Source organism: Chiroxiphia lanceolata, chromosome 5, assembly GCF_009829145.1.
Source record: "Chiroxiphia lanceolata isolate bChiLan1 chromosome 5, bChiLan1.pri, whole genome shotgun sequence".
NCBI lineage: Eukaryota > Metazoa > Chordata > Aves > Passeriformes > Pipridae > Chiroxiphia > Chiroxiphia lanceolata.
Genome location: NC_045641.1, coordinates 27,440,230 through 27,466,573, shown reverse-complemented (window position 1 = coordinate 27,466,573; position 26,344 = coordinate 27,440,230). Strand labels below are relative to the sequence as shown.

Sequence of the window (26,344 nt, the reverse complement as noted above, 5' to 3'; positions counted from 1 at the left end):
ACATAGAGCTCCAGAGCCTAGTGGTGGTAAGCTTTAATGATCCATGTACTGACAAAAGAGAACAATGAAAAAACTCACTGCACTGAAAAAGTCTGCAGCTCCCTAGAATTAGTACTACTATTCCATCATTTATGTAGAATCTGCTTCATTTCCTAAGTTAAACCTGTTGGTACTGTCTGAATACATCATTCAAATATACAATTGTCTTCAACGATTCTTATTACCTTTAGTACTTCCTGTATGTGCTCATGAAGCTCCACCTCAGTGACTCGATCAATATGCCACTTGAGTACTTTTATAAGATCTCTAGAATAGCACATCAAAAAGTATTATAACACCAAAGTGGGAAAAGGGTTAATTTTGCACATAGAATGCACACCAATAGCTGTCATAGGAGAAACACTGACAAAATAAAAAATATATGACTATATTTCACTGATCACTACAGGCCCAATATTACATTTAGTTTTCCATCTCCTGAAGGCCACTTAGTAGATTTCTAATGAACCAGCAATAATGCCAGCTGTAATATGCAGGAGAATTATTTTAAACAGAGATACACCATTTCTTTAACATAATGATTGATTCTGCTTAGTTTAGTAATAAATGTCAGTATTCAAATCAGATAGAAAAAGCACAGACTTCACCTGTATGCAAGTGCTCCTGCAAAATGACTTTCAATGTAAGTGTCCATTACTGGCTTAAAGTGGTGAAACTTGCTGTCCTGCAGCAAATTTATTATGTGAACCTAAATGGGAGAGAAAAAGAAAAAAACCCAAAACCTTTTTTTTTGTTTTATTTAGTTCTTAAGTAGTGTCAAGCATCATCATAAAATGAAACTTACCAAACAATCAAATACTTTTGATCCATATTTTTGAGAGTTTTCATCTAAAATCCCAAATAAAGTGTCTAGTGTATCTTGAAGAAACTGATGGGAGAGAATAAGAGACAGTTTGTTATTAAATAGATATTTCTGTGACATGGAAATACATTATTTCCCTCATATTATCTAAAAGTATAGAAAGGTATATACCTTCACTATTTCTGAACCATCAATTTCTTTTAATTTTGAGAGGCAACCTGCAATTTTGTCTGGGTGGGTTCTCCATTTCAGCAGGTCAAGCATATCTCCTACAAAAACAAAATGCAAGATTAAGGTTGGAAGCAAAGCATTTCAGATTTTAAATTTGACTATTACAGTCCCCTCAGCAAAATTTGGCATTATTAAACCAAAGAAAACATCTTCAGATTTGCTGTTATATGATCTTCCCAACAACACATTTTCATTCCATTCCATAATTGCTCCACCAACAAACATAAGAACATGGTACTGGGTCACTAAAATCAGTTTCTTGTGGCAACTGTATCATGCAATCTTGTTCAGATTTTTTTCAACTACCATCTTAAGCAAAGCAATTATTTTGCTCTCTCTTATTCCATTGAAGGATGCCTCCTAGAATTGTCCTCTGACAGCTAGAAATAGTCTCCTAATTACTATTTTGAATATTCCTATGTCCTTTTAGAGAACAAACACAATGCCTCTAAGATCCTGCATTATTAAAAAGCAACACAATCCTTTCTGGAAAATAAACTATTCTGAGCTAAAAGACAGCCGAGTGTCTTCAAACTTCCTCCAGTTTCAATTCTTTCTCCTTCTCCTTTCTTGACCAAAATGATAACTACATTACAGATAATATTACATCACTGCTTTTCATATCATCAGCAAGATAATAAGTCCGCTCTAAACACCTGACATCTATGTTCTAGAATTTGAGAGTCTTTTAGATATACCATATTGGTGACACAAATATGTCTTTCTCCTGTTTAATACTGTTCAGCTTCCTGGATATAGCAGAATCCCCAGGAGTCTCCACCAGTGCATGATCCTGACTTTTCTAGCATTAGATTCAATCTAATTTCTACTTTTTCTTATTATTTATTTAAATCAAAGTTACCTTGCTTTGCCGTATCATATTTTGATTTTGTCTCTCTCAACTGATGAGACCTTTCCATGATGTATTAGCAGTAAATTGTCTCAGATTTTAGTGAAGTAACTCTCATCCCCCAACCCCTTCTGCTCCTTTAAAACAGAGATCAATCCCAGAGATTTCTTCAGATCTAGTAGTATTTTTCTTCTGGTCAGGAAGAATATTCATTCTACTGCAGTGCAACCTGCCCATTCCCTTCTAACTTTTATATGCCAGTTTTAAAATTCTTAATTTAATCTGTATCTTTTCTAATTTCCCATGTTGTGTGTCATCAAACTGCTACATTTCCTCTGCATAATAACTAAAAAAACTTTGAAAAGAAAGATTAAGAAGTTTATTCTGGCATGATATGTCTTTGATAAACTCATCTTACAGCACATTCCAGTTGATTTTTTCATCCATGATTTCTTGTAAATACTTGCATAAAATTCATCAAGGGGTGATGGTCCAGTTAACATATCTGCCCTTCCACCTGTCTTAAATGCAAGTTCTAAATTTAATAGTGTTTGAACATATGTTACTGCTTTCAGCTTCAGAGATGTACTAAAAAAAAACACCTTACTCTAAGATTCTGAATTTCATATTCCATACCATTCAATATCCTAAAATAGTTTTGCAGACTTGGCTTGGCTTTTCAGCAATTTCTCCCCCAAACGGACACGTTGGCAGTGGTCCTTTCAATTTGTATTCACTAAAAGTTACACATATTTTTGAGCTGTTGAATTACATAAATCCCAAAGCCCCTTTATATTCAATGTTACTACTTCCACGTTTCACTAACCAGCTTTTCAGAAATTCCTAATGCCTGGTTGTTTGAAGCAGAAAACCTTAATCACCATCCAACCCTTCCATCAGTTTAAGCTGAACTATAATCTAGTTAATAACTGCCCAGCATTGTCTTAGAAGCATCCAGTGCTTCTGAAGTGTTCTCAGTACTTATCAAACTAAAATGTTAATAGCAAGTTTTCCTCTTGGTTCAGCATTTCTTTGGGTGCTTTCTACCACAGACTGTTTTCACACTCAAGTAATATTTGAGCAAAACCCATCTTTGTGTCGTATCTTTCACGGTTTGCTCCAGGGAAGTTCCTCTCTCCCACAAGAAATGAAGTAATATTTTTGACTTTATTAGCATTAAATAAATCTCCCCCCTATATTCAAATCTTGCCAGGGGTGTTAATGGCAAACAACTACATAAGATTCCACAAATATTTTGCTTCCTTAATTGCTTTTGATAGGCACAAATTGTTTTGATATATTTATATGCTACTTTTTTACTTTGCTTCAATGCTGTGCTAGCATGGAAAAAAAGAGATACTTGAGTTGTGCTAAGAGTGATGAAGGGTCCCACACATGCATCAGAGGGACATCTCAAAGATCAAGGACAAATGATAGGTCTTATTATTCTTTCTGGAATTTTTAAGAAACAAGAATTACAAATCCAGTGAACTGCGTTTGTCTTTTGGATAATTAAATGTGCTTCTCCACTTTATTCTGTTTAAGCCTCAGCTCAAGCTGAGCAGCAAGACAAGCTGAAACTGTCAGTTCATAGTAGGAAAAAACATATCTTTACAGGTTTGCTGGAGGAACTTGGTGGAAGATAGCTGACACTCAATATTAGGGATTTGTTGGGGGATTAAAAATAAAGAGAAAGCAAAAGACATTCAATTCAAAGCACTTATTTCAAGAGAAGTGCTAAGGAGAAAAGACATTGCTGAGATAACATTAGTGAATAGCCCAAGAATAAATGACACAAATAGAAAATCTGACATGTGAATCACAAGGGGAACAGATAGCAATGTGTTATCTATTAAGAAAAATGAGAATATAAAATTGTCCCCAGAAATAGGCCCACTAGGAAGACATAGTTTTGGAAAAGGGAAAAAGTCATTGCTGCTGATTAATTTGCTGAAGAAGAAAAATATTTTCAATGCAGTTTCTTAATAATAATCAAGGTCTGTATATTTCAAATAGGCTACACATGACTTACCATTCCTACCAAACAAAACACACCCCTTCTCAAAGTATGCAATTTAAATCCAAAGCACTAGGTTTAATAAAAAGTTTAGAATCATGTGTTTAAAAAGTGGTTGGGAATGTTTTTCCATCTCTCTCATATAAATCTTGAGACATCAGAAATTGGCTTGTTGTAACACTACTGCATTCCAAGAGGAAAAATCCAAATTCCAGAACTGGCAGTCAGCATGCCTCTTTCCAAAAGGCTGCTTTTGTTGCTGCCAACACTCCCTCCAAACTGGGGTCACTCTGGAAAGCTTCCCAGTATTACTTTTGTTTTATTGATCACTGGTTTGGCTTTTTTAAAATGCAGCTAGATGGATTGCACCTCTGCCTTGCAACTGCCATGCTGTATGGCATGTTGCTCTGCAGCTGAACAGCTGCTGACCAGGGATGTGCTGATCAGCGCAGAGAAACAAGTGGATGCCAACTTGCTAAAATATTCTGATTTGCTGGAAGAATCCTGAGTCTCTTGCAGGGAGAGACACCTCCTATATGTCAAAAACTAAATAAAAGTAAGTAAGAAAAAACAACTAAGTTGTTTTGACAACTACTCAGTAGAAAAATATGATATTCTCTCTTGCTGTTTTGCGGGTTTTTTAGGATAATGAAATATAACAGCCCAGCAAAGAATATAACATATAAAAGCTGGTATACTTTTTTGCTAACATGAACTCATTAACTCTTCATGACCAAAGGGAAAAGCAAAGGAAAACCTAACTAGCTGACAGATTAGATAAGGACACCTTCTTAGCAATATGCTGACGAATGCACAGACTCCCCTGGTTAGACGGTTTCTAGAAGTTGTTTGAAAATAATCCTAATTACCCCTCCAAAGTACCAAGGGTAACAAAGTTATGGATCCCAAAAACTAAGAGTCAGCCTCCTTCCCCCACTCCCCATAATCCTAATATGCATGAGAGCTGATGGCATGTGGGAACAATCAATGAGAGAATGACAGCTGAGTAAAATTTCCCAGCAAGCCAGTAAAGCTGTGGCCTAATTCAGTCACACCCTTTACAAGTCTGGGTTTGGGCTCCTCCCCCACCCCATCGCCAGACAACAGCATAATCTTCAATTCATTTTCAGGCTGGACATTGTTGTTTGTAAACACAGGTGAATCTCTGAGAAGTTCAGAAAAATCTCCAAACTTAAAAACAGATTAAAAAATAATCAGCAATTTTCAAAAATACCAATACAAATGTTTATTTAAAAAATTAAACACATAGATCTTTTAATCCTGTATTTTTTAATACATACGCTACATTCTCTCAGGGATAACTGAAGTAATGCTCACATGACCAAATATCCACATGCTTTGCTCTATGTTAATTTTCTGAGCATGCAATAGACTTTGGCAAATTCTTGTTTAAAAGAATGGGGATTTGGAAACTCACCAAGATGAACTTCCCAAAGAAGATCCTTGGAGAAAATATGAGCCTGTCTATTGAAAATATTTCCACCCTCTGAAGTACTGCTGAAATAATTGTTAACTCTTTCAGAGCTGAAAAGGGGATCAATATTATTCAGATATTCTACACTCTCTTACTCAGAATGTGGTTAAAAAAAGAAAAAGGAGGAAATTTTATGCCCTATGTCACACTTATATTTATATTAAGTACAAAATAACTTCTGCACTGTGAACAAGAAATAGTATTATAACCCCAGACAATAGGGCAACTATTTATCAGAGAGACAAGTTCTGGGCAGTACTTTCAAGCATGTGTAAGTATCAGTAGATTCATGTGATTTCCTAAATCAAGGCCTTTAACTGAAGCAAATGAGTCTCTGATTCCCTATTAGCAACATTTGGGAAAATCTTTTATTGGGTAACTTTGATTATTTTGAAGGTAATTGCTATAACACTTGCTACTGGTAAAAACTAAGATGATTATTTCAATTTAAAAAGCTTCTCTAGTTTTGTTAAACACCTATAATCAATTTGCACACAATTAGCAATTTTATCATCATACACAGAAGAAGGGTAAAGTCACAGATATTCCCACACAAGGTAAACATCCTAGAAAAAAAATAATATAAAATTGTGGGTATATCAAAGAATGGTCAGAAACATATTACCAAGCAAATACACAATATTTAGATATTTGTGGAAAACTGTTTCACAAACAGTTTTTTGTTTCAGTTACAAACTCTAATTAATATGGCAAGTAAACAAGAACCTTAAGAATTTTATACAGAGCACTGGTAAAGAGTGTAAACATATGTATTTCTATCTGCTTCTCCTTATATCCAGTGTATAAGATTGCTTTAAGTAGTAGTAAATGTGTGTTGGTTTAAACTAAGAGAAAAAATACACCAAAAAAACCACTATATGTCTACTTAGAAACAAACTGCTACAGCCTAAAGCTGACAAAAAGTATTTCATAAAAACTTTACAACAAACACATTAAGAAGTTTTCTAAAGCAGCTGGCTTTTGATAGTTGATTCCAAAAGTGCTCAATTTGATTCCAACATCATGTTAATCTAAAAAGCATTCTTGAACTACTTAAAAATAGTGGTTTATCATACTGCACTTGTTTCCATTTGGATATAAAAAATTATGAAAAAAAGCAGTTTATAAAATAGATAGAAGCAAGCTTTTTTGAGTACATTCATGATTGCCTGACATGGAAAAGGCTAGCTCTCACACTCATTTGAAGTCATCATGTTTTAAATAGTCAACATATCCTACCATTTTGTGTGAGTTTAGTGGAACAGAGAAAGGATGTAATCCAGAAGGACTCTTTAGTGGTTTTTACTGCTTGGCTGTTGTTTCCTAGGGATATTCCCTTTGAAAAGGGGAGTTTGAGGTAGCGACCAGAGTCCTGAAGGTTTGTGTTTTCTTCACACTGTGAAAACAAACCAGTTAAAACAACTGAATGGCACAAAAAACCTGAATCTTTATTATTTCTCTGCCAGAAACTGAAGAATTTTCACCATGCCTGTTGCAAACTTTGGTTTTAGGTCACAGCTTCATATATTGACATTGAAACCTAACAAATTTTCACTGGTTTTGTCAAATGAACAGCTACAAATTTTTGCGTTAAAATCTAAAATTTATCTGTGAGCATATAAAATCCTCTGAATGAAGAGACAACTCTTAAATGCAGAAACAAAAATTCCACAAAGCTGAAATACCTCTAAAAATTATAACATTGAGTAGATAAATGAGCTTGTCTGATTTTCCAGCTTGAGGAATTCAGTAACAGGGTTTACTTTGTGTGTTTTAATTGAACTTACCTTTGTGAAATCCACTATAAACACAATGTGATATAATAGTAAGACTTGGGCAAAGCAGTGCACTGAAACACACACCTAGATTCAATTGCAGTTTGTATAGAAGGTTAATATTAAAGAATCAGCAATGGATATTTTAATGATGACAAGATTATGACTCATCAATACAGACTTTCTCAACTTCACATCTCTGGACATTTAAATTATGTTCCAGAGGAATCATTACAGCTAATGACTGCTAATTCAAATTACCTTGTGTACAATGAGTTCATGGGTGCCATCTGGCAGAGTTCTCCCATTTTCCTGCATCAGGGGCACGAAAGAAAAGCCAAACAACTTCTTCTCACCCTTTTCTTTTGCTGAAATGCGTATATGAATAGCAGCACTTAAAGTTAATAGTATGCATTTTAGACCAAGTAAATTTATTTAATACAACATAAGAAAGTATACTGGAAGCTATTTGCACCTAATCAGATGAAGATTATCTTGAATTTCTGTTCCGATTTGCACATTGTCTTCTGTAATGCTTTTTTTGATCTCACTTTAAATCAGAAAGGAGTATTCTGGAATGATTTAGTATTTATTAACAACAAATAATGCAAGCCACAAAATATGAAATCTTAGCAACATATAGAAGTTTATCCACCCCTATGAAAGCTGTCTCTCATACCCTGGAATTCAGAATCTGCATCCAGTCAGCAATTTTTACCTCAAAATCATCACTAAAATTTTTCAGAATGTTTAAAAAAATTTGGAATTTTATAAGTAAAAAAAAGCACTACTGAGTAAGTTCATGCAGCTGTCTTTTTCCTGAGGTGTTATAGAAACTCGTGTGTTTACTGCAGCTGTAACAGAGAGGACTAGCAGAAGTCATGAACAGCACTTACTGGAACAGTGCCGGAATTCACAGCGGATGTGAGCTCCTCTGAATTTATCCACAGGAATAGGAAGTTTCAGCAGCTCAGCCCATCTGGGACCATTATTATGATAAAGCACAAAAGAATGGTACTCGCTGGCTGGTGGCTCTCCAGAGCCAAATGAGATAAAATCCTAATGAAGAAAAAATATGATTAAAGATAAATTAGTGCATTGGTAAAATGTAATCAAGGACCAGTCTTTCAAGGAAGACTATTAATATTTACATTTGTATCATAAATGCCAAATGTGGTATAATGTTCAGTATCGTAAAACCCTCAAAAATAGTAGCACTTGCTTAATATTTGCCAATTAGAAAATTTTTAGAAATAGCAAGAATCATTCGCATCAATCAGAATCGAACTGTTCAACAGGGGATACCTGGGTGATCAGGGAGGCTTAAGCAATAATGTGTTGTGGAGTCCCATGAGACCTCGAGATCTAGCCAGTGTTATGTCCAAGCAACAAATAAGATTGGAACTGAGACCAGAACAGCCCAGGCTCAGGATCTTCAGTCCTCTGAAATAAGCCTGTAACCCTGCCATTATCAGTGAAATCTCTCACCATTAAAAAATAAATCTGGATTCCATGATCAGAAAGAAGCAAAGTGTTCATTGCCTTTGCAACACCTATGATGGTTTCTCCATAGCAAGGTAGACAAATCAATTTGTCTAATTCCTGACCTGTGGATACCTATTAATTCTCTGTAGGAAAGGTGGTGATTTATGCATCAAGGATCCCTGATTTATTAAAATCAGACACAAAATTTAAAATTATCAAAATACATTGTTCTGTGTAACATAAGGAATTGTATTCCTACTAAGAAGAATTATTATGAAATAATTCTCCAAAACTTGATCTTGCTTCAAAATTTTCCAGCATCTTAATGGAATCATTAGTTATTTGGTTGGCAATTACAGGCATTTATCTCAACATCATAATTGATCACAGAAATAAACATTTATAAAGGTTTATAAAGGCATTTTATAAAGGTTTTAAGCAAAGTGGAAACACTCTGAATACTTAAAGACAGCAAAAGATAAACATGTCCTTTCCACAGCATTCTTTTACTTTTCAATCATCGCCACAAAAATTACATCTGAAAAAGTGTATAAAAATTAACTACAGTAAGGAAGAACATACAACAATGATACCTTTAATATTTGTCCACTGCTGTCCACCACATGCATTGTCACTTCCACATTTCTGGCCACACTTTTCCCTCCTTTCTCAAATTCTCCTCTTTCTACAGTAATATATAAATCATTCCTCATTTCACCTATCAAAAAAAACCAAACAAAACATAAAGTGTCCAAAAGTCATTTCAATTTGCTTACTCCTTGCTTTTAGTACTCAAGTAGATTTTCATCTTATAATCACACCCACAGTTTACCAGTATTTTTGGATTTTAGATAATTGGTTTCAGAAGCTAAGAAAACCAACATATCTTCATCCCTCTCAAAACCCAAAGATTATCTGCCCTTCTAAACCAATTCTAAGGGCTTTTACTCATATATAAGGTCTGTTTGGTCTTTACGGTGGCATGTCCAGCTATACTGAAGCTGGTGTCTAGCTCCATCTCATTTAATTCTTCTTTTAATCTAAGGCAATATTAACGTACTTTCTTTCATTTGTAATCATTACAGTTCTCTGTTTAACCGATTACGACTTTTTCCACCTAACCTCAAAAGAAAGTGTATTATTTTGAAAAGGAAAAACCAAGAGGTTGGTGTTCTTTCCAATAGAAGGGCAGTCTTCCCAGATTGTGAGCATCCAAACTTGTCTTTGTAACACGAAAGATCAACATATTTTCCATTAATAGGGTGTTCCAAAGCTTACTAGCAAAAAGTTAGCTTAGTTAGCTTATTTTTCACTTATTGAAAAGGCTTTTGAGAAATTAAAATCTTCATCAAACTACAAATCCAATACAGGCACTACCTAAGTGCTACATAGTATGTACAAGTTATTAAATACTGCCAGCATATTTAAATTGAAATTCTTTGCACATTCATGCAATATCGTGCTAAACATTCTGTCAGAACATAAACAGATCTTATGGATGAGATCAATGGTAATTTTATTTTAATTTCAGCTGACACAAACTGCAAAGTTTATATTCGACAAAAGGAAGAAAGAGTGGTTGCAGGAAGAATAGGACAGGGGGAAAAGCAGTACTTGTTGTGACTGGAGTGCCATGGTAGGAAAGTCCCTTTTCTGTTTGAAGATGCTAAATCTATTTCTAAAAAGCGTAAACTAATCTAGCTCTGGACAAACATTACCAGAACTACTTCGAAACAATTAGACTTTCTCAGTGAAATGTAGAATAAGGAAGGATGAACAGCATAATAATTAGGAGCATCTCCTAAAATTCCTATTTCTGGATTTGACAGAAAGAAAAATTAAGAATATATGCTTTCATATAGAGAATGGAAGCTTAGTGAAAAGGGAATATCATCTTTTAACAAAGTAGATTTTCACTCATCACTGGTGAAAAGAAATCAAGTATGATACATTAGTATATTTATAGATGAGCCACTTAGAAGGCAACCATGAGATGGGTATTTGTACTGTTGGTAAAATTAATTAAAAGATACGTAACTTACAAATAATTAGTGCATCTTTAATTTGCAGCTTCATTTTAATTTGCAAGCAGAATTTGACTTGCTTGAACTTTTCATGGTACTCTCATGTTTCACATTCCTTCCATTTATTTTACTGAATGCAATTCTTCAGTGATTTTTAAGTACCAGAAACAATGATTTTTCTGCAGTCTTCTACTATTTTTATAACATTATTCCATCACTGTGTTCAAAGTAATTAAATAGTTCCTCCAAAGCACAATCCAAACAATAAAAAAATAAAAGAAGAAACTGCTATATTATCGAGCCCTCGAGACCCATGCCCACAAAAAAGGGGTGGAAATCTGCTATTGTATTAGCTTATTATCAGTTACTTTCTGAAACAACTATGGACCAAGGTTAGAACACAGCTAGACAGAATCAACAGAAAAAATACCAAATGGTATTCACTTAAGAGTTTTGTGTGAAGGCATGGATGAAAGAGCTGAATCACTAGTAAGTGTGTGCAACCACTGAATCAATCTCTGATTCCTGGTGGGAAACAGGTTCAAAACAAACAAAAGGTGGTGGCTATTCAGGTAATGGACGGCAAGACTTTTTAAAAAAACAAACATAACAAACAAACCAAAACAACCAAACAACAAAAAAAAACCACAAAAGCAAAAGCAAAGCAAAAACCAAACACAAGCCAAAACCTTTCCAAAGGATGTTGTGAATGTAAGAAATGTACACATGAAAGGAAAGGATGTCCCACAGGATATGAAACAGGTAATCACAAGCACTCAGGAAATCCCTAGAGTTGTAAATAGCTGGAGGCTAGGAGAGCATCAGGGGATAATTACCATACATGCATATATGCATTCGCAGTTTTTACTCTTCCTTAGGTGTCTGCTTACAACAGTCAGCTAGATGGGCCCTTGATCTGAATCTGTAAAGCTGTTCTTATGCTTATTCAAGTCACAAAATTACCCTTAAAACTACTAGATTCTGTTTATTCCTACATTGCAGTAATATTTGACTAATACAGTACGGTTACCAAAGAGCTTACAGCATGTTGGGTCCTTGCTTAGCATATGCTTATACTAGGCTTGGTTCTAGTTAGTGCTGGCTGTTGGTCACTTGCAGGTGTTTTACATTCAGAAAAAATGACTACACACAACAATCAAAAAAAAGAAGCTTTGTTATAAAGCTGATTTTTAGCAAACAACTTGTAGTTGCAGCAATTTCTCTTTAAAAACTGAATTTGAATTCTACATGCATTTGTGCTACATTCAGTTATTATTTTCAATTATCAGCATGGATTTATTTCAATTTTCCATGGGGTCATAACTGAATAACCATTTCCACTACAAATTTAATGACCTAGCCCAGATGAAACTCAGTGAAAACCATAATTTTTCCTTTTTAAACAGAGTAAACTGTACAGGATTTAAATGCAAATGAAAATGACAGTGGAATGGGATGTCCTATCACTGGAAGTGTTCAAGGTCAGACTGGAAATGGCTTTGAGCAACCTTACCTAGTAAAAGATGTTCCTGCCCATGGGGGTGGCAGGGATGATGATTAAAGGTCCCTTCCAACTCAAACCAGCCTATGATTCTATGCAAAAAATAAGAGCATTTTTAAAAAAGTAACCGGAGCTTCAGAGAAGTTAAGCAGGCTTTTAAAAATAGTGTTTCATTGCATTTTAAGTTTTCTTAAAAATCCAAACCTGTTCTGTTTTACCTTTTTAATTGCCAGAAGAAATCAAACAAGGTGTCTCTTGGAAAAACAGAACTGTGAGAATCAAAGACTGTATCTAGGGAAGCTGCTTATTCTTACTTCTGACAATAATGCAACGTGTTGAAAAAGGTATTCTCTCCTAATTACAGAAGTGATGCAATAACCCCAATGCTTTGGCCCTACTTAGTTAGCATCCTGTTATTTCACCTATCTGGCTAATCAAAAGTAGAGTGACGAACTCCTACAAGGGTTTCTAATATGAAGTGAGGGCTAAAGCTATATGGAAACTGAAATTCCATAGAACGTAAAAAAAAAAAGAAAAGTAAAGCTGCAGTGATGTGGATGATTACACAGTCTGAACTTTCCAATACAGCTCAAGTTTTCAGTGCACATTCTGCAGGGACATTTACTCTGGTATGTGAATTTAATTGTAAGTGAAAGGTGCTGAATTTAAATGTCTGGTTTGCTAAATCAAAATGTGTACAGTACAGCATTGGCAGTACCTGCCTTTTCATATGCTCCTGCCCATACATTGCAGCTTTGAGCTGGTAAACATATCTGGAAAGCACTTTTCATGGGCTGGTAGAGGAAAAATTCCAAACCATTCTTGTCCCAGCTGTAGGTGCTAACCAGGTACATTACAGATCAAGGTTTCTGACCTATGAAGAAGCAGAAGCTTCATGACTTCAATCCAACTAGTAATGAATTGTTCGAGGGCTGACCGGGAGTGGGGGACAGAGACCTAATCATCATCATTACATGCAAAAGTCTATTATAATGAACAGGACGAAAAGCCAATTAAAGTCGAAAAACAGCCACGAGACAGACTGCTGGAGGACACACTTAGTTAATGAAGGTCAGCCTTCCCAAACCTGCCAACTATAAGTCACAAATTTTAAATAACCAGTAAAGAGAAAAGAGCCAGGAATAATTTCCAAGCTGGAGATAACAATGCATGCTCAGGGGTCCTGTTATGTCCACCACACAGTTTCATTACGGGATGGCTCTGTAGACTCCATTTCCGTCATAGGTCAAAGGCTGCATCATCACTATTGAGGACCTATGTACAAACACTGATCTGCTGCTGCTCACAAGTGGACCCCAGCTATGGGACCTGCATGTAAGCTGCCCCCAGCTCAGAGAGGTTTGAATGCTACCACTGAACCTAAGATGACAGGAACAACACAGGTGATCACTAGTAAGGACACGGTCAGATCAGTACAAGTGTCAGAAAAATATTTGTATGAATGTATCATTTGTACTTTTATTTTTTTAGAAACACTTGTACCTAACCTAAGCATCAAAGTAATGATCCTTCATCACAAAACTGTTTTAAAACTTACACTGAGGAAGCTGTGAGTTGCAACTGCAACATAAATATTATAGCAAGACTTTTCTCATATCCCAAATACATTTAGAACTGTAGAATCTCTTGTAGTATATTAATATGGAACAAGGTTTCAAGCTGAAGATAGCTGTCAAAGATCAAAGGTAGCTGTCTTTGTTAAAAGAAAAGAGTTTAGTTTGTCAGCTAGCCTCAAAAAGCTTTCTAGTGAAATAAATTTCAATTTGATTATTTAGTCGTGTAAAAAAACACAGCATGACTGTATTTGAACAAGCATCTCTGATAGTTATAGCTGTCCTGACAGCAGTCACTAATTTAAAAATAATTACACAGAACTCACTAGGAGCTCTTGTTAGGAACTGCTTTTTTGAAAGCTTTGCTCAGAATTATAGGTCCTTCAGAACCATGAATTGAAAAAGAGAAAAAAATTATTTTGTTTAGAGAAAGTTCCTGTTCATTTACATCTCAGTAAATGAGATGCAAGCTAATGAGATGCTTTGTTTTATATTCTAAAATGACTTGAGCAGATCTTAAAACAATTTCAGTTGTAGGGACTGAAAATCTCTGGATATGGCATAGACAAAATGGTATTACCCAGGATGTAAATCTTGTGGATGCAAAACATTTTCAAGAAAAGATCCTTAAAATACTTTGTAGAATGGGAAAAGAGCTATGTAGCAACTACCAGTGGGAAGATCTAAAAAAAAAACCAAGCAGAAGGTGATTTTAACTAGAGGAGAGGGGTAAGGAACACTAGTGCACCTTGCCGCCTACCCTTCAAGTCAATCCAAACCCTTCAAGCCTTTTAGCTAGGATGTTCTATGACATCCATGCTGATATACCAACAATAACAAGCAAAACTGGAAGATAAAAGACAAGGACAGGAAATCTTCCACTCCCTTTTTAGCCCAGTAAACTCAGAACTGGCATAGCTTAAGTTTCAGTAAGAGCCAGCAGTTCACAGAAGCACAGGGAACAGGACAAAAGAGCTCAATTCAAAAGCAGGTGGCCCTACGCCTGGCTGATGCGTAGGGCACTTAGCACCAGAATATAGTCTAAATTTCAACAAGCTACATTACAAGCTGATTATATTTGCAGTAGTCACAACCTGGAGGCTGCAAATCCTCTAAATATAAAAATACATGTGTTTATTAATATATATATTTGGAGGTGGGTCTGGGAAGAAAAGATTAAACCCTGGAATACTATAGAAATACTAAACTCTTGCTAATCCCTTTCTGGCAGTTGACCTTGATGATGTCATAGGTTCATAGAATGATTTGGATTGGAAGGGAACTTTAAAGGTCATCTAGTCCAACTTCTGTGCAATGAGCTGGGATATCTTCAACTAGATCAGGTTGCTCAGAGCCCCATCCAATCTGACCTTAAACGTTGCCAGGGATGGGACATCCACACCCTCTCTTGGCAACCTGTCCCAGTGTTTCTACCCTTTTTTAAAAATGAGTGCAATCTTTCCCTTTTTACAGTCACTGGGTACTTCACCTGCCATGATTTTTCAAATATCATGGAGAGTGGCCTGGCAACTACATCAGAATTTCCTCAGGACCTTAGGATGCATCTCATCAGGCCCTATAGACTTATATATGTTCAGATTCCTCAGGTGGTTTCTCTTTCAGTGGGAGGAACTTTGCTCCCTCCAGTCCCTGACTTGAGGTTCATCCACTTGACAGGTGTGGGAAGAGAGATTGACAATGAAGACTGAGGTAAAAATGTTGTTGAGCATCTCAGCCTTCTTTCCTTCTCATCCGTTGAGACCAGTTTACCAGTTGTGTTCATCACAGGGATTATACTTTTCTTGACCTCTCTTTTCTGGCTGAAATACCTTCTTATTCTTTGCATCACCTGCCAATTTCAGCTCCAGCTTTGCCTTGGCCTTCCTGAACCCATTGCTGGACAACTTCCTGACTACACAACTGAACAACACCCTTATACTCTTCCGAGGACACCTGTCCTTACTTTCACTGCCTGTGCATTTCCCTCTTGCACTTTAGTGTGACCAGCATGTCTTTACTCAGCCATGCCATTCTCTTGCCTTCCCTTTCTCATTTCTTAAACATTTTATTTAATTTAAAAAACAAAAATTCAATTTAAAAAAATCAAGTTAAGCAATCTGAGATCATTTGTGACAATTGTAATACAGAAGGCTGTTATCTGTGAGAAGGGCGTTCTTAAGGAGAGCAGCTCATGAAGACACATCCATGCTGCATTTCACAAAGAATGTAGGAAGTGAAATCCCATTACTGAAACGATTTCCTTTTTGTTTTGCATTTTAGAAGATACTGAAAGACTGACTGGCTGCTTATCAGGGAATATATTCAGCACTTTTAAAAAAAGAGGCAAGTCTCATTGACATGCTTGAAGCTGCCAGTAAAAGTGTTTGAAATTTAAAGACCCTGACAACCACCAGTCAGCTGTCCATTCACTGCTTTCTCCCCATAGAGCAATACCTTGACTTCTCCATTATTGTGGTAAAGAACAACTGTCTTATTTGCAAGAAAATTTTACACAGACTCACAATATTTACTATTTATGGGTAATATTCACACAGGACTTAAGAATGAGAAAATGCTGTACTTGGTGCTTAAATAAATACATACAAAGAAAAGGTCTGAGACTAGGACCTTCTGGGTGATACTTGATAAAAACTGATTTGGGGCAGGGTGTGTGTTTGCATTTAAGTATATGACAGGGGATGGGCAGGAAAAAATAAGACCATTTTTATTATTTATATACTGATAGTTAGTTTATGTATTATCTTTTATATTCTTGTTTATATATGGCAAACATTAAAACAACTCTGCCTGTGTTAGGATTTTGGGGGCACTGGTGACCAGTTATTTTTACAGAACTAAAGCATTCACTTGTTAGTTTGCCAGTGCTCCTTACCAGGTTTATTGAAGAAAGACTTCCAAGCCATAACTATCCTTATATACACTTCCCATGCATCACTGCTATTTATTCTATACTCAATAGAAAGCCAGCTTATTCTTCCAAATACTGTAAACTGCAGAAGACTTTTTTCCCCATTCTCCACTTCCAGAGATTTTAAATGAAGGGAAGTCTAGTTAAATTCTGGTTTGTCTTCCCTTCCATAGTTTTCTTCTATTTTTTTCCTTCAGTTCCTAAGGAACCAAGAAAATAAGACAGAGGAGATGGAAAGGAAAAGGAAAACAATATACAAGTTCCTTGAAATTGTCTTACCAAATATGTAGTCACATATTAGTATTTTTGTTTTCTCCAGTGACTTGTAGAAATGATAATTCCTTTGATCAAAGCATTTAAAAAGTATTAAAATAGGATTTGAAAAGCAGAGGGTATTCCCCATAGTGTACTACAGTTTTGTGAAAGGTCAAAATTCAGGGTGTCTTTACTCCACAATATTGCTTGAACATATTTTGTGTAACTAATCTATCCAGGCAATATTAGTTTCAGTAATTAAAAATACGTATTTCTGGGTTCTTGAAATCAGAAGAGCAAACAGTGGCAGGTGTTAAATTTAGGCAGTTTGTACTTCACAGAGGATAAAGAAGTTTGGAAAAATTCATTCTGCTGCTCAAGGGAGAAAAAATGCTTAAGTGTGTTAGACATATATTTCTTCTCCTAGAATCAACAGCTCTTTACTAAGTCCAAGCTCACTTGCAGATACAGACACCAGAACGAAGAGAACATATTCCACAGTTTTCTTTACATTTTTGCTCTCCAGACTCTTATTCTATGCTTTGAAAGAATGAATACACCTCTAGTCAAAAATCATATAATTGAAAAATGCATGTTATCACAAAGATAGTATTTTGTGAGATCATTTATATAAAAAGAAAAAGATTCTAGCTTTCATTTTAAAAGCTTCTGAAAATAGTAAGAAAGGTGAGTGTGTACCTGCACATGAAAAGAATAAAAGATCTTTTAATAATTCAGATGAAAGAGTAAATAGTATATTCAGTAGCTCTGAAAGACAGGATTCTAATGAGATTTAACTGGACAGCTTAAGGATATCTAAAAAGTTAAAAGGTGACAAACGTAAAGCAATGCAAATGTGATGGTAAAAAACTTCAGTTACTTTTCTTAAATTAAGCATATGAAAGCTTAACATGGGAAACTTAAAGCGTAACAACATCCCAGGCACCTCATTCTATCTGCTGATGAGCAGAAATTGTAAAAAAAACCAAACAATAAAAAAAGATAGAATATTGAGAAACAAAATATGATTTTTAATCTTGGACAAATAATCTTGAAAGAAAGAAAATTCCACTACAGAAATTAATACTGCAGTTTCATGTAGAGTCTTCAGCAATGCTACATGTGAAAATTTATTACAGAATTAGAAAAGAACCATAAAATTCTGGGCAAAGGATTACAAGCCAAGACTTTTCCAGTCAGGACTGACTAGCTCAGCTATAGATACCAGTATTAGAGACACTCTAAGCTCATGTACAACGTAAACAATGGCGCTAATGTAAAACCATTGTAGTGACTTGCCAATTCTTTAACTTCTTCTAATATCATAACAGTTTAATCGTTTTGATTGACAGAAATAAATATAAACTCTTATCTTTAACTCAAAGCACGTGGTGATCAGATCTCAGCAGTGGTAATGGCACCAGTTCTGATCATAAGCTGTAAAAAACATGGCTATAACTAAGTAATATACACCTATGCAAGTCTTTCGAGAAGTCGACCAACAGGCCAATTGTTTATACACTGCAGGACATTTTATGGACTAAGACATTTTTAGTCAAGCTACTGTTGTCTGTAAGACACAGAGTCTTTCAAAATCAAATCTATGGTTGTTTTAAATAAGAACTATCTTATTTTATTACTATAGACATGCATAGAGAAAGTTTGTAGATAAAGTTCCAGGAAGAAAGGCTTGGACCTAATTGAATTACTTAGTGAAAAAAGTATTCTACAGGAAAACATGAAAGTACTTGATGTGCTAGTGTCTCACGCTGAATGAATTTTGGCTTTGAATGTACTGAGTAGCTAAGATGACGTCTACCAGTAAACTACCAGTAAAAGACTTAGCATTATTAAGAACAGTATAGCTTACCACACAATAGTTTAGAGTCTGTTTGCAACTGGTGGGCATGGCAGGGAGCTATGGCTCCTCTGGTTAAGTCCCCATACAGCTGTGCAAGGGTTTATTCCCCAGACAACACAAACCAGTGATCAGGCTTAATTATGGAATCAGATATCTTCCACAAAGATGCAAAAGAATATCTACGTGCATGTGTTCTAGAACATGTGAACATTTGCAGCATTGAAGCTATGTGCTGATATAGATGCTCAAAGCTGAATTTGGAAATAGATTCCGTAAGAGTGCACTACATAAAATACCCAAAAAGCAAAAAAAAAAAAAAGCTTTTACATTTCATTCCTATTACTTATGTTAATGTAAAGTGTTCCTCAAAAGTATAATACATTTGTGAATATCAAATGCTAAATTTTATATACTAAGTAATGATGTGGCTGTCTGATCTTTTAGGAAATGGTGAACACAGAAACTCAGTGTGTAAGCACAGTTGTCCTTCAATGTTGTACAAAGTTTTCTGAGAATATTGACTTATGTGTCTGCAGACTACCACACCAGAATGTTGGAATGGAGTTTACTAGTGATCATATAAAGTCTGCCCTGAAATCCTGGTCAAACTCAGAAAATGCATACAGAAGATGACACTTTCACTTCCTGTCCTCCTTCTGTTGGCTAGAATAAAGTGAGTTACCTATTTCACAGCCTTTTTGAATCATTGCCATCTACTTTTTTTCCAGTCATCTACTTCATTTCCTAAAACACTTGGAGTTCTTCATTAAAAAATTCCAGGGGTCCTGGATAGTGCATTCTGTGGCTTCCCCCTGTCAGGCTGTAGTGACACAAAAAGCATTACTCTATAAAAACACGTATTATTATTGTCAACAAAATTCTGATTTGGCATGTATGCTGATCATAGTTACTTTTAACAGCATAACCTCCACAGAGAAAAGGATTGATATGACAAAAAATGAAGGTCAGAGAGAGTTTAAATAAATCAGAATGTGAGAGAAACTTAAAATATGGCATTTATAAAAGAGATACTGCAGTTTAGCAGCATGAAGTATTTCTTAGTGAATAATTCAAGAGAGTCTGGTTCAGAACAATAACCTAAGTGCTAATTAGACACAGCAACACACTTACTTTCAACAAAAATATAAAATAAGATCTAATTAATGACCATTTCTAGTGGCAAAAGATGAAGTTCTCTAATTTATCTCGGAAAAAAAAAGACACTAGAAAAGAAACAAAATTAAAGAGGAGCTTTAAAGTAAAAAAGCATTTCAAAGGCTAGGTTCCTGCAGGCATTTCAGTGCCTAGGGCATACTGCTCTGGTTAGCCCTTGAAACTCATCATTGCAAGAGTGAGATAATTATTTCTCTTCAGGAGAAATCCCTTCTATGCCAGTAAACACGGCATATTTAAACTGAGGTATGCATACAATTGGACTGAGAAAGAAGCATACCAGAACCCATACATTATTTTTTTAACTAAAAATGGGACTAAATGAGCCTGTACAACTCTTTGAAACTGAGTCAAGAAACTCCTCCACCAGCTGATTACACAGTACTCTGGTATAACATGTTTTTCTCAGTTTAATACATTATTTCTCAACTAGAAAGAAAGGGGACACGAGAGCTATTTACAGAACTTAGAAAATTTGATAACACAGAGCAGGAGGTCACTAAATCATAGATAAATGGAGAAAGGATTCTTAATGGGAGTTATAGTGTGCTCAGTAAAGCTGCTTCCACTGTTATCAGCCACATTATCTACAACACCCATTTGATTCAAATTACAAATTCAACTGTAATACAACAAACAAACCCAAGCTAATAAGCCATAAAATTTCAACTGAATGCTTCCACTAAGCATACATATATAAACCAAGTTAAATGGCACCCGACTCATGCATTTTATTGTTCTAAATATTGCAGTCTCATCAGCATAGTATTTTCATAGTAATTCTAAAACTGTTTTATTAACCTGTGTTATGTGCATATTTCAAGTGACCAAGTGATCAAGTGGTGCTGATCAAGGACGCAGAAGGACAGATGTTTAATTGGCAGAAAGAACACAAGAGTGAATTCTCCGTTGTCAAATTTCAGGCAGAAGTTCAAGAGAAATACATGCTTGTAGCTAAAGCTGAGTCTCATTACTGAGTTTGAAATGCCTATTTAAGACCTCCTCAACTAGTGAAGTATTGAAGTTTATTTATTCTTGCCTCAGAATCTTAGTTTACTTCTGATTTAGGTCCACAGGAATGCAAAGACAGAGCTTTATACGAAGAAGACAGTCTCTGTTAAAAATCCACAAGTCATGAGGATGATTTGAGAGAGTCAAGACTCTGTGTGTAGACTCAGCTGAAAACGGGATGTGAGCTCCTCCCTGCAACATTTGTCAGCAACAATATAACACCATAATCATGCCAAATTGGTCTGCTTGCAAGTATGCTCTTCCTTTAAAGAGATATTTGTCTTTTAATTTCCACAAACCCATTAAACTTTTTAAAAATTTCATTTCAGGAATGGAGCTATAAATAATTCTACAATCTTCTTCCTGTATTTGCTTCTTCACATTCATACTGACACAGTCTTTATACCTTCCTTAGCATCTGCTTAAGTATTTGCGTATTTTGTCATACAAATAAGCAAAATGAGGTCTCTGCATCTGTATTTTTATCCATTTCCAGTCATTTTCCAGTACTGGAGGCACAAACCTTGTGAAAACAGAAGCTGTACAGTACCAGTGAAATTCTCTGAGTCTTTATTTAGAAAGCTACCAGATCCTAAGAACATAATGTTCTGCTGGTTATCTTTTTCCCTGCATAAAGCTCACAGCAGTCTTGCATTCAGTCATCTTCACTTCTATATAGTGAGGTTTCATCTCTCAAAATAGGCTACTATGGCCGTATGCACATTTGACATTGGCATAGTAACTATACAATGTATAATATAATGTGGCCACTGGGACACAGTTTTCTTCTAACTTTATGAAAAAATACTAACATAAAAGTCCCTAGAACTGTTTAAGAAGTTTCAGAATACAGTAGTTATTGGGAAAACAGCTGAAAATCAAGAAATTATTGATATATTTTTCTCTTACCAGGCATTATGATATTGGAAAAACCTAATTTCCTTGTTATGGATACTCCATGGGTAAATCTGGATGTATACTCTCTCCTAATTTGTTCTATGTCTCCATGAAGTAACTGAAGAGAAACTGCCAGACCTGAAAATGAAGAGGAAAACAATGAAAGATAAGACACTCAAACAGATTATGGACACCACTCCTATTTAAAAATTACATGTACTTACAAGTATATATGCATTCCTGAGAAAACAGAGAATTCAGAGGAACTTCGGTTATACCCAGCCAACCCACTTCAATTTTTAAATGGATTTGGGAAAGGCTCCAACATCCAAAAATCAATAAAGACTTGAAAACAACTACCCATGAAAAAGCATTAGCAAATTATTACTGATGTGTAACTGAGCTATGACGACATGTATCAAAATTATCTCAATAGGGATGGACTGAGGCCTTAACTAAAAAAAAAAACTATAAAAAGGTAAATTTAGAGAAATTTCAATTTGTAATATTGAATACCATTTCAATTTTCCACATCCTTCAACACAATCCTGCCTTCACTGATATGCAAGAAAAAGTGCACATACAATGGTCCCAAACTAGGAGTGAAATGCAGAACTCTCATTACAGTGCATCAATTAACCTGATACAAAGTTATACAATTTATTAATCCAAAATCTGAAGAAACAAATTCTAATAAACCAATATCGCATAATCAGCATTTTTTACTCAGGAACAGTACTTTTATAATGACTGAAATTAAAATCTTTTTTCAATATTCATCAGATTTAATCAATCACGCTCTTTCTTACGTTAGCTAGAAAAAACATGCAAAAGGCTGGCCATATAATAATTTTCCAGCATTTATTCTTCTAGAACCAAGAAAGTATAACTTCATCTACTACATCTGTGGTATACAAATAAATTGCAAAGAGCATACTTCATTACAGCTCAGATTAACAAAAACAACAGGCATTTGGTTATTTCAAATATAATCACTGAGGCAAGTGTCTTCCCTGACCTTCAACAATACTACAGCATATCATGTATCAACATGCAGATCAAGCAGAAGATAAGAGCAAAGTCTTCATTTACGCTGAACAACTGGAGATAAACACAAAACTCAGAAGAGTCATAACGAACTTGAGATTAAGCTAAAGCAAATAACATGCATGCACAGACTGAACAACAAGGTCATCAGTCCTTTCAGCTTTGAAAGAAATTTCTCCTTCAACCATGTTACTATTTAACTGAATAAATTTACTTGAAGTTTGATGGTTCCTAAAATCAGAGCTTGAAAAATCTGTACTAAGTACTGTCAGCTCAGGCTACTGCAGATCAGATATCTGATTACCATGACAACTTTTATATTTTTCTTCTTACCTACACTTACTTTCTATTATTTTGGCAACTCCAAAGAACATGATACCCTGAGCAAACCTTCCTTCTCATCAAAAACAGCTCGCCTACACATATCCAACTGGGTACATAAACAAATCTTACAAACAAAAACCTTCAGCGAAGTCTATTCTATTTTACAGACTGTATTTAATGCTATGGACATTAATTATTTTTGTAGAAGAATTTGCTCTGTGATTATCCAGTGAACAACTTTTAGAAAGTAGTGAAAATTATTATTGGTGTAGGTGAGAAACCAAACTGCACTGTGGCTACCTGGTGGTACACCAGCTTGGTACAAAGTCATACAGGCAAAATTCAGGCTCTGTTAGACCAGGTGAAAGGTTTTTCACTGCTGTATGGGAAGATCTAGGCTGGGTATAGCTCAGCTATAAATATGGATATTTAGCCCACCTCCAATCTTGCTTCTTTTATATTTTAAGAAACTGCTATACATACATATGTATAATCATACCCCCATATGCCCCTATTGCACTGTTTCCTTGGAAACCTAAAAAAACTCCTGCTGCAGATCACATCAACCACAACAGCATTAATCAGATATTGTACACCGCCTGGTGTTGAGCAAAGTTATTGTGTTTTCTACAAAAGTTGAAGACCTCAAATCAAATTTTATTTAAGTACAAATTTCCTTGAAGAATTTTATTTAGCTCAAAAATAAGATGTCAAAAAAACTCATCAGTGGCAAAACTTTTAACTTGAGAAAAAAAGCTGTCAAGATTTGAAGTACTTGCTCATGCAAGGCGAAAAAAGATAGTAGAACTCTCTACTTCATGGCATTCATTGTTAGAAAATGAAGAGTCATCTCTATGCATCCAAAAGCATCAAGAAAATCTCTCAGTGAACACACCTGAAATATGGATTAGTCATTTTACCTATAGTTTAAATACATCTTTGGAATATAAATGGTATGCATTCCCCAGCTCTTCAGAATGATGAAGAACACTAGATTACAGAGAGCAAAATTACTTAAAAATGTGATATGCTGTAATGAGAGCAATAAATAGGAAAGAGTAAAAATAAACCGGAATGGAAGCAGGGAAAAAATGCACAGGAAAGGAAGTCTGAAGAAACTCCGAAGGTTTCAAGTTAACAATTTTGACACTGAGGATCCAGTTACCAAACAAAAGGGAATTGCCAAGAAGGGAAGTGAAACTGATAAATCTGGTAAGAGTGCTAATGTAAGGAGTACATAGACTTTACATAATCAACAAAAAGAAGACGACTCCCAGTTAAGCATTCGGATTGCTCTCTCAGAGCTCTACTAATTTTGCAAGGAAACCAGACTCCTCTGCACTAAGGATGTAAAATCATAAGACGCATACTGTTACTGAGCTGTGATAGCCAAGTTACAGAACAAGTTATTTGAATTTCCAATGACTTGTTACATTCAGGATGTTGAGATAGGCAACAGGTACATATTGTATATGAAAAGTCAGGAACTTATTTATAGTCCTAATGAAAGCTATAACAGTCTAATCAAAGAGTTTACCATTAGTCCATTAACAATGGTACTAACACACTCCAAATAGTGTTAAAATGACAAATATACACATAATCTTTCCAGTATCTACCTCTTGCTCACCCTTCCACTGACCCTCTGGGTTCAATGGTTTCAACCTGCATAGATGTGGTATGGTGACTGAGTTATCAGCATCCCAAATCCTTTGCCATGAGAAGTAAGATGTTGCCTGTTTCTTCCTTCTCTCTTTCTAGGCTCCTCTTGGACTAATTTTTATGCTTGTTAATGTGCTTTACATCTTGTTACTTCTTCACTAGTCTACAACTCCACATTACACCTAACATGGTATAGCTTCTATATATGCCACGTATCTGTTATTTCTTCTCTTCTTTTCCCTTAAAACTGGTTTTATTCTGCTCTCAAGGTCACAGCATTTGATGACCAATAATTGGCCACTGGTGAGCTGTTCATAGGTCTGGGGCCTCTAGTATCATGGCATTCCAGTACTTTCAAGGTGTCAGTTATAGTCACATGTCTTTACTCTTCTATGTTCCATTTTAGTCTAGGGTTATAGATAGTTTAACTCTACACAGAGTAACTACATATTATAACTATTTGTTAAATACAAAGCATATCTACCAAGGTGGGTTACACCACACAATTGCAGAAAGCTAAGCTATAGAAAGAGCTATAATAAAGCAGACAGAATTTATTATTTTTTCATTAGATATATGCTTTTATAAGTCACACCAAATCTCCAGGCAGCCTAAGACAAGTCCAGCAAGCCAAAGCCAGATAGGTAATGTGGACCTTGCTGTCAGCTAAACATAAAGTTTGTGGCCAGTTGCAAGCCACAGCAGTCCCATATTTATGGGTCTATAAAAATACAATATACTTGCCAAAGAAAGTAGACACCTGTCATGACCAAGGAAACATGCATTTGCAGTAAAAGTCATGAGGGAGAGATACTTTAAAAAGATGGAGTAATTCACATTTTACAAGGAACTACAGTTTGTATCCTTATAATAAAGTGAGCCACCAGACTATCAATGAAAGTTAACTAATATAATTTAAAACATACTGACACATCACAGAACAATTCAGATTTTCAGAAGGTTGCAGATTCAGCTGAAGAGGGATTCCCTCAAACACATTGCAAAACAAAGAGGAATGAAGAACTGACAAGTTGAAAGGCATCACCATTAAACTAAAAGAGGGGAGATTTAGATTAAATGTTAGGAAGAAATTCTTTACTGTGAGGGTAGTAAGGCACTGGAACAAGCTGCCTAGAGAAATTGTGGATCTCCCATTCCTGGTAGTGTTCAAAACCAAGGTGCGTGGGGCCCTGAACGATCTGATCTAGTGGGTCGCATGCCTGCCAATGGTAGGGGAGTTGGAACGAGATGACCTTTAAGGTCCCTTCCAACCCAACCCATTCTATGATTCCATGATTCTTCATCAAAATATTACCAGAATTTTGCATACCACAACAGGCAGAAGGTCACTGAACTCAATTTACAAACTGA

At 35.5% G+C, this 26,344-nt stretch overlaps 1 protein-coding gene across 5 annotated transcripts in view; it reads right to left on the bottom strand.

The window, feature by feature from the left end:
* DOCK4 (dedicator of cytokinesis 4) overlaps positions 1-26,344 on the bottom strand; it is a 242,770-nt gene that overhangs the window by 78,779 nt on the left and 137,647 nt on the right. For all 5 annotated transcript variants that reach the window (XR_004357092.1, XM_032687917.1, XM_032687919.1 and 2 more), the window contains exons 13-21: positions 21,953-22,078; positions 9,309-9,433; positions 8,127-8,289; positions 7,492-7,598; positions 6,695-6,851; positions 1,034-1,131; positions 845-928; positions 648-748; positions 225-306 (exon numbers count right to left, since the gene is read on the bottom strand). Coding sequence is in view for 4 of the 5 variants with exons in the window: in XM_032687917.1 (XP_032543808.1) it covers positions 225-306; positions 648-748; positions 845-928; positions 1,034-1,131; positions 6,695-6,851; positions 7,492-7,598; positions 8,127-8,289; positions 9,309-9,433; positions 21,953-22,078 (1,043 nt within the window). In the remaining variant the exon portion in view is untranslated. The remainder of the gene's footprint in view (positions 1-224; positions 307-647; positions 749-844; positions 929-1,033; positions 1,132-6,694; positions 6,852-7,491; positions 7,599-8,126; positions 8,290-9,308; positions 9,434-21,952; positions 22,079-26,344) is intronic.